At 62.7% G+C, this 7,120-nt stretch overlaps 1 protein-coding gene across 1 annotated transcript; it reads left to right on the plus strand.

Moving 5' to 3' along the window:
* Positions 1–1,403: 1,403 nt before the first annotated feature.
* On the plus strand, positions 1,404–6,589 carry LOC119847453 (germ cell-specific gene 1-like protein). The gene is made up of 5 exons (XM_038382251.2): positions 1,404–3,095; positions 3,512–3,559; positions 4,017–4,169; positions 4,904–5,015; positions 6,164–6,589. The coding sequence occupies exons 1-5, from the start codon at positions 2,786–2,788 to the stop codon at positions 6,489–6,491; spliced, it is 951 nt and encodes a 316-aa protein (XP_038238179.1). The 5' UTR covers positions 1,404–2,785; the 3' UTR covers positions 6,492–6,589.
* The last annotated feature ends 531 nt before the right edge of the window (positions 6,590–7,120 follow it).

The following is a 7,120-nucleotide window of genomic DNA, read 5'->3' on the forward strand; positions in this document are numbered from 1 at the left end:
GCAAATCTGTAACTGCAACACATGGTACCACTGCGGGCCTGATCCTGGGAGCCTCCCAGAGCCGGGGAGAGAACCCAGGAGTCCTGGCTCCCAGACCCCCCACCCACTAGCCCCCACTCCCCTCCCAAAGCTGGGGAGAGAACCCAGGAGTCCTGGCTCCCAGGTCCCCCCTGCTCTAATCACTAGCCCACACTCCCCTCCTAGAGTGGGACTAGAACCCAGGAGTCCGGGCTCCCAGCCCCCCACTTCCTGTCCCACTGCTCAGCCTCTCTCCTTTAATTACTTCCCTGTGTTTAAATCTCCGCTGGCCCCACGGGCTCTAGGGGAAATGCTCCGGCTCTGTGACATGTTGATCTTAATGAAAGGAACATGCCAGGCAGGGCTTTGCAGCTGGCCCTAATCCCCTGGGATTTCAGCCCTCAGCTCATCCCCGCACTAACTCTGCCCTCCACGGCCCACCCTGGATGGGAGCCGGCACCCCCTGGAGGGGAAAGTCCCCGTGCCCCATTCCCTGCCCCCCCCGAGCCAGCCCATCTGCCCCTTTGTAACCCAGCTGGTTCCCCATATACCCCCTATTCCTGCACTCCATGTCCCCTCCCCTGTCCTTGGGACACGGGGGTGGGGGGCTGTGTCTGGACCCCTCCCTCCACTGATCTCTGCTCCCCCCTTTGCAAGGGCCTGGATCTTGCTCCCCAGTGCAGAGGAGCCGGTCAGTCCCTTTCCATGTGTTGGGGGAGCCATGGGGCCCGATACGGACCCGAGCCAGGCTGGCAGGTAGCAACCCAGATATGCCCCACCCCGCCCCATCAGTAGGGGGCAGCCGGGAGTGTGCGCACAGATACACACACACACATATACACACACACAGATCCTGTATCAGGGATCATTTCTGTAATGTGTATCCATCCATCACTCCGCTTATCCCTCTTCTCTGTCTGTCTCCTGACCATCGTCAGTCGCTTTCTTCCGTCCACTCACCTACCCCCATCTGCTGCAACACCCCCTCTATTTATCTATCTGTCCCCACACACCCCATCTATCTATCCCCATTCACCCCCTTTATCTATCTATCTATCTATCTATCTATCTACCTATCTATCTATCTAACCCTCCACCCCCTACACTTCTCTCCCTCTCTCTGCCCCCCTGCTGACCCCTCCAGCTGTGCGGGGCTGAGGGGATCTGGCTGAGTATCACACCCCCCGCCCCATTGATTAGATGCTAATCCACAGCCCTCAGCACCAGGGCACCTTTGTGCTAATGAAGAGCTTTTCAATCAGCGTGTGGCTTCCCCCCAACTGCCCCACGGCTCGGTCCTGGGGGAAGCAGTTCCACCAGCTCCCAGCCCGGCAGGCACAGGGGCCGTTCGGGGGGCTCACGGGACACAAGGGGCAGGAGACCCCGGATTTCATGAAGCCAGCCAGACTCAAGGCTATGTCCTGTGAGTCTGGATCCCAGCGGAGGTGGATCCGGTTTGAGACCGTTCCAATCCACGGAGCAAGTCATCGAGGAGCCGCTTTTCCTTTGCATCCCCCAAGCTCAATAGCCAACATCACCTGGTCGAAAAGCCGCATCAGTTTTATTCAGCGACGCAAAATCCACCCCCCGCCGTCCCCCCAGCCCCAATCCCTGGGTCGAAAAGCTGAGGTGAGCCGGATCTCAGACACTGCTGGAGTTTTATTCCTTTGAAGGGAAAGGCCCAGCTCAAAGTGTCTTAAAAACAGCCCCTTTTGAGTAGCACTCCCTGATACGCTCCCCTGATTGAAGACTCAGTCTGGGGGTTTTTTTGTTCGTTTGAACGGATTAAAACTTTGGGGACCAAACAAAGAACCATTGTGCGCCCAAAATTTTGTGTCCTGAAATTCACCCGGTTCAAGACCGCGTTAGAGCCAAAGACTCCAACCCCGCGTCCGGCTCCCCGATCTCAGCAACGGCCAGTCCCTGGATTTCAGACTCTCCTTGTAATTTTCTTCTTTGGGCTCCACCCAAGTAACTCAGCACCCATCTAAAGCTCTCGCTGGCCCGGATCTTCGCCATGGATCCTGGCCCTGTGGCAGCGAATCGATCCAGTCAATCTCAGATTTTTTGGAGGTAGCCCAAACGCGGCTTCGTTTGCCGCCCCGGTCTCCACAACCGCTTGAGGATTCTGGAGTTTGTTCTTTTGAGCCAGCGCCGGTCCGAAGGCGATGTGACGCCTGGTCGGCGGGTGGGCAGGATCGAACCGGGCACCGCTGGAGCTAAATGTATGAGCCTTGACTGCATGAGCTAAAAGCCAACTGCCTGTAGAGGAGATGCATTAATTTTAGGGCCATTGGATGGGACAAAGCGCCACACCCAGGAGGTGTGCGGGTTACAAGGGCCCCAAGATGCCTCCAACCCTGAACTGAGCAGCCGAGATCTTTCGCCCGGTAAAGCAGCGGGTTGTGGGGGGAAAGGGGGGAGCAGGAAGCTACATAATTCTCCGCAGCTTTGCAGGGAAGACCGAGACCCAGCGCTGGATTAGCGAGGAGAAAAGATTTTGATTCCTGCCTCCAAGACGGGCTGGAAGCTAAGAGTGGATTAAACGATCAATCTGCAGAGCGTGGAGCGTCGTCCTGGCCCGTCCAATTCAGGGAAGGAGGGAAGGGGCCATATGGGAGCCGAAATCGCCGTCTGGAGTCCAAGAAACTTTCTCTCCCAGAGAGATTGAAGCCTTGGCTGCGAGTGGGAGGAGAAGGCGGGGGGGGAGTCAGACATTAGGAAGGGAGCTGCCGGCCTGTGGCAACAGAGGCCGGGGCCCGGGACGATGATCAAACTGAGCCGGAAGACGCGCTCGCTGCTGGCGCTGGCCTTGAACTTGCTGGCCCTCGGCTTGGCCGTGTCGGCCTTCGCCACCAGCTACTGGTGCGAGGGGACGCACAAGGTGGTCAAGCCGCCCTGCCTGTCGGCCATCAGGCATGGCAGCTGCGTGCCTGTCGGGGCCAACGAGACGGAGGCTGGGAACGCCACCCTGGACCCCAACGTGGTGCAGTACATCTGGGAGACGGGCGAGGACAAGTACGCCTTCCGCTACTTCCACACCGGCTTCTGGCTCTCCTGCGAGGAGCACCACGGAGGTAGGGACAGCCCCTGCGCCCCACCCCAGAGTTGGTCGCATCTCGGTGCCAGGCGAGGGGTTCCCTTATACTGAAGCCCTGTACTCCACCCCAGAGGGGCCGTATCAGCACTGGGCAAGGGATCCCCGTGTACCCAGCCTCTGTGCCCCACCCGAGAGGTGGTTGCATCTTATTGATGGGCGAGGGGTCCCTGTATACCCAGCCCCTGTGCCCTACCCCAGAGGGGCCGCATCAGCACTGGGCAAGGGATCCCCGTATAACCAGCCCCTGCACCCCACCCCAGAGGTGGCCACGTCTCAGCCCACGGCCAAGGTAAACCCAATAAAGATTTGGGGGGGAGGGTTGGACTGCGCCCCCTCCGTCCCGCTGACCTCACACTCTGTCCTTATCTCTCTCCCACATCCCCCTGCCCCCAGACGAGATCTGTCGCAGTTTCATAGAGCTGCCCCCCGAGTCGGAGAAAGGTGAGCAGCTGGACAGATGGACAAAGCCGGGGCAGGACTTTCCCCCAGCTCAGCAGCTCCCCCAGGGGCACCCCCAGGATGGGGGCTCCAGCTGGCAGACACCCCCACCAATACACTCACCCAGCAGCACCCCCCACCGACAAGCACACCCAGCAGCTCCCCCGACAAGCACACCCAGCAGCCCCCCACTGACCCGCACACCCAGCAGCCCCCCAACACACCCACTCAGCAGCCCCCCGACACGCACACCCAGTGGCCCCCCTCACTGACACACACGCCCAGCGGCCCCCCCACACCCACCCAGAAGCCCCCCCCAACATGCACACCCAGCAGCCCCCCGACATACCCACCCAGCAGCCCCCCCTCCCTGACTGGGGCAGAGTGGGGCTGGGAAGTGGGCGGGGGGCAGGCCAGGAGCGGGATGGGGGGGCCGTGCTGACCATGGGGTGCCCCCCAGGGGTGCTGTGGCTGTCGGTGGCGTCGGAGTTCCTGTACATCACCCTGCTCAGCGTCGGCTTTGTGCTCATGGGCCTGGATGCCACCTGCTATGCGGACTTCATCGCCGGGCTGAAGATCAACGCTTTCGCCGCCGTGATCACCGTGCTGTCGGGTACCGGCCCCCCTTGCCCCCCCAGCCCTGTCTGCCCCCCCTCTGCCCCCGCCTGCTCCCCAACACCTTCGCCACCGTGATCACCGTGCTGTCGGGTACCGGCCCCCCTTGCCCCCCCAGCCCTGTCTGCCCCCCCGCCTGCCCCCCTCTGCCCCCCGCCTGCCCCCCAATGCCTTCGCCGCCATGATCACCGTGCTGTCAGATACCGGCCCCCCTCTGCCCCCCAGCCCTGCCTGCCCCCCACTGGCCCCCCGGTCCCCCTCTGTCCCCTGCCTGCCCCCCAACGCCTTCGCCGTGGTGATCACCGTTCTGTTGGGTACCGGCCCTCCTCTGTCCCCCCAGCCCTGTCTGCCCCCCACCTGCCCCCTGGTCCCCCTCTTCCCCCTGCCTGACCCCCAACGCCTTCGCTACAGGGATCACCATTCTGTTGGGTACCGGCCCCTGGCTTCTGGACCCCCGGCCCCCTGCCTGCCCCCCACCTGCCCTCCCAGCCCCCCAATGCCCCTCCAATGCCTTAGCTGTGGTGATCACCGTGCTGTCGGGTACCAAGCTCCCCCTTCAGCCCCACCAGCCTCCCACCCTCTATGTTCATCAGTGTGCTGCCGGGTCCCACCCCACCCAAACCCCCCTGGTCCCCTGACCTCACCCCCCATTGACCCCTTCAGTGCCACTGCCCTCCCTGATTCCCCCATCCCCCCTGTGCCACCCCTGCTCACTGGGCCCTCTGTCCCCAGGTCTCCTGGGCATGGTGGCCCATATGATGTACATGACGGTCTTCCAGGTGGCCGTCAACCTGGGGCCCAAGGACTGGAGACCCCAGACCTGGTTCTACGGCTGGTCCTTCGGGTGAGTGACACCGGGGACATGGGGCCTTTCCCCGCTAGGGGGCACTGGCTCCCATCCAGCCCCCAAGTGCCCTGCTGCTCCCCCTGTTCTGGGGACGCACGATGGAGTCCTTCCTGGCCCTTTGGAAGAGCCCCGGAGATGCTGGACAGGCGGGTGCAGGGCTGGGGAGGGGCGGGCCTGACCGATGGACGGACTGAGGGACAGAGGGATGTGGAGCGGCTCGGCATAAGGGTGGGTGGGAAATACATGGGCGGATAAGAGGGTGACTAGCTGGCTAGCTGGGGAAGGGCATGGCGGAGTAGCTGCTGGGTGGGAAGATCGCTGAGCGGTGGATGGTGGGTGGGGTTGGGTGGGCGAGTAGATAGCTGAGTGGTGGATGGATGGATGGGGAAGTAGATAGCTGGGGTGGGTGAGTGGATGAACAGGTGGGTGGGTAGGTAGGTGGGTGGGTGGGTGGGTAGATGGATGGGTGGGCAGGTGGGTAGGTCACTGGATGGATGGATGAGTGGGTAAGTAGGTCAGTGGGTGGACGGATGGATGGATGGGTGGGTGGGTAGGTAGGTCAGTGGGTGGACAGATGGATGGGTGGGTAGATAGGTCAGTGGATGGATGGATGGGTGGGTAAGTAGGTCAGTGGGTGGACGGATGGATGGATGGGTGGGTAGGTAGGTCAGTGGGTGAATGGATGGATGGGTGGGTAGGTAGCTGGCTGGGTGAACGAATAGGTGTGTGGGTGGATACGTAGGTAGGTCAGTGGGTGGATGGATGGGTGGGTGGGTAGGTAGGTCAGTGGGTGGACGGATGGATGGGTGGGTAGATAGGTCAGTGGGTGGATGGATGGATGGATGGGTGGATAGGTCAATGGGTGGATGGATGGGTCGGTAGGTAGGTTAGTGGGTGGACAGATGGCTGGGTGGGTAGGTAGGTCAGTGGGTGGGTGGGTAGATAGCTGGGTGGGTTGGTGGATAGACGGTCAGATGGAAGTTATGTGGAGAGGGCAGCGGGTATCTGGATGTAGGGAAGAGGCTGGGGGTGGGTGGGAAGAGGTGGGGAGTGCAGGGCTGGGTATTTGGGGAGTGTGGGGGCTGTGGCTGGGGCTTACCACTCCCTGGCCCGACCCCCTTCTTCCCCCCTGACACCACCCGCAGCATGGCCTGGCTCTCGTTCACACTCTGCATGTCGGCCTCGGTGCTGACCCTCAACACCTACACCAAGACCCTGCTGGAGTTCCAGTACCGGCGCCGGACCCGCGAGCAGCAGAGCCAGCGGGGGCCGCGCTCGCCCGGCCTGGCGCCCGACCTCGAACGCTTCCTGTGGGAAAAGTATGTCTTCAGCATCAGCGACTCGCTGGACTTCTCCCCTGGCCACTCCCGCCCCACTGCTGGGGGGTGCAAGGGCCGCGGCGGGGTCTACGCCAGCCTGGCCGAGGAGCGCTGCAGGGATGCCAGCGACCCAGACGATGGCGAGCCCTGCTAGGGGGCTGGGGGGGGGAATCGACCATCCCTGACCCCCCCTTATCTCTACAGTCCTACTCTCCCCGCACAATCAAACCTCCTTCCCCCTCCCTTCCCCCCACAGACCCCTTCCCCCATTCATGCCCCTTTTCCCCTCCCCCCCACAATTCGCTCCCCAATGGGGACGCCGGGCGGGGCAGGCTGGGGCAGCCCCAGGGTCCCTCTGGGCCCAGCAGCCTCAGTCCAGAACCGGGAGCGATCCCGGCCCCAGCCTCGGACCCCAGAGCAGGAACCGAACAGGAGCGACAGCCTGGTGACGGCAGCGAGGGGCTCGCACAGGTGGCGGGGATGTAACAGCCAGAAGCTGGAGCTGGGGAGCGAGGCACCTCCAGGCTGCCCAGGGGCCATCACTGTGGGGGGCGGGTGGGTGGGTGTGTGACAACTACCAGGGCAGCTAGGGGGAGAAAAGTCACCCTCAGTCCTGCTGGTGTCACCCCCTCTGGGAATTCCTGTGGGGTCACCGTGACATCGAGTGGCCATGTGGGGAGCAGGCGTAGCTGTGCCATTGCCCCTGGCTCCCGACCCGCAGCCCCCTGCTAGCCCAGCCCTGGTGCCCCTCAAGCCCCAAACACTACCCACCCCCAGCTCTCC

Source organism: Dermochelys coriacea, chromosome 23 (genome assembly GCF_009764565.3).
Source record: "Dermochelys coriacea isolate rDerCor1 chromosome 23, rDerCor1.pri.v4, whole genome shotgun sequence".
Lineage (NCBI taxonomy): Eukaryota > Metazoa > Chordata > Testudines > Dermochelyidae > Dermochelys > Dermochelys coriacea.

Coding starts and splice junctions, on each gene's coding strand:
- LOC119847453 (XM_038382251.2), top strand. CDS start 2,786: ATGATCAAACTGAGCCGGAAGACGCGCTCGCTGCTGGCGCTGGCCTTG. Junction 3,560..4,016: donor GCCCCCCGAGTCGGAGAAAG/GTGAGCAGCTGG, acceptor GGTGCCCCCCAG/GGGTGCTGTGGCTGTCGGTG. Junction 5,016..6,163: donor TTCTACGGCTGGTCCTTCGG/GTGAGTGACACC, acceptor CACCACCCGCAG/CATGGCCTGGCTCTCGTTCA.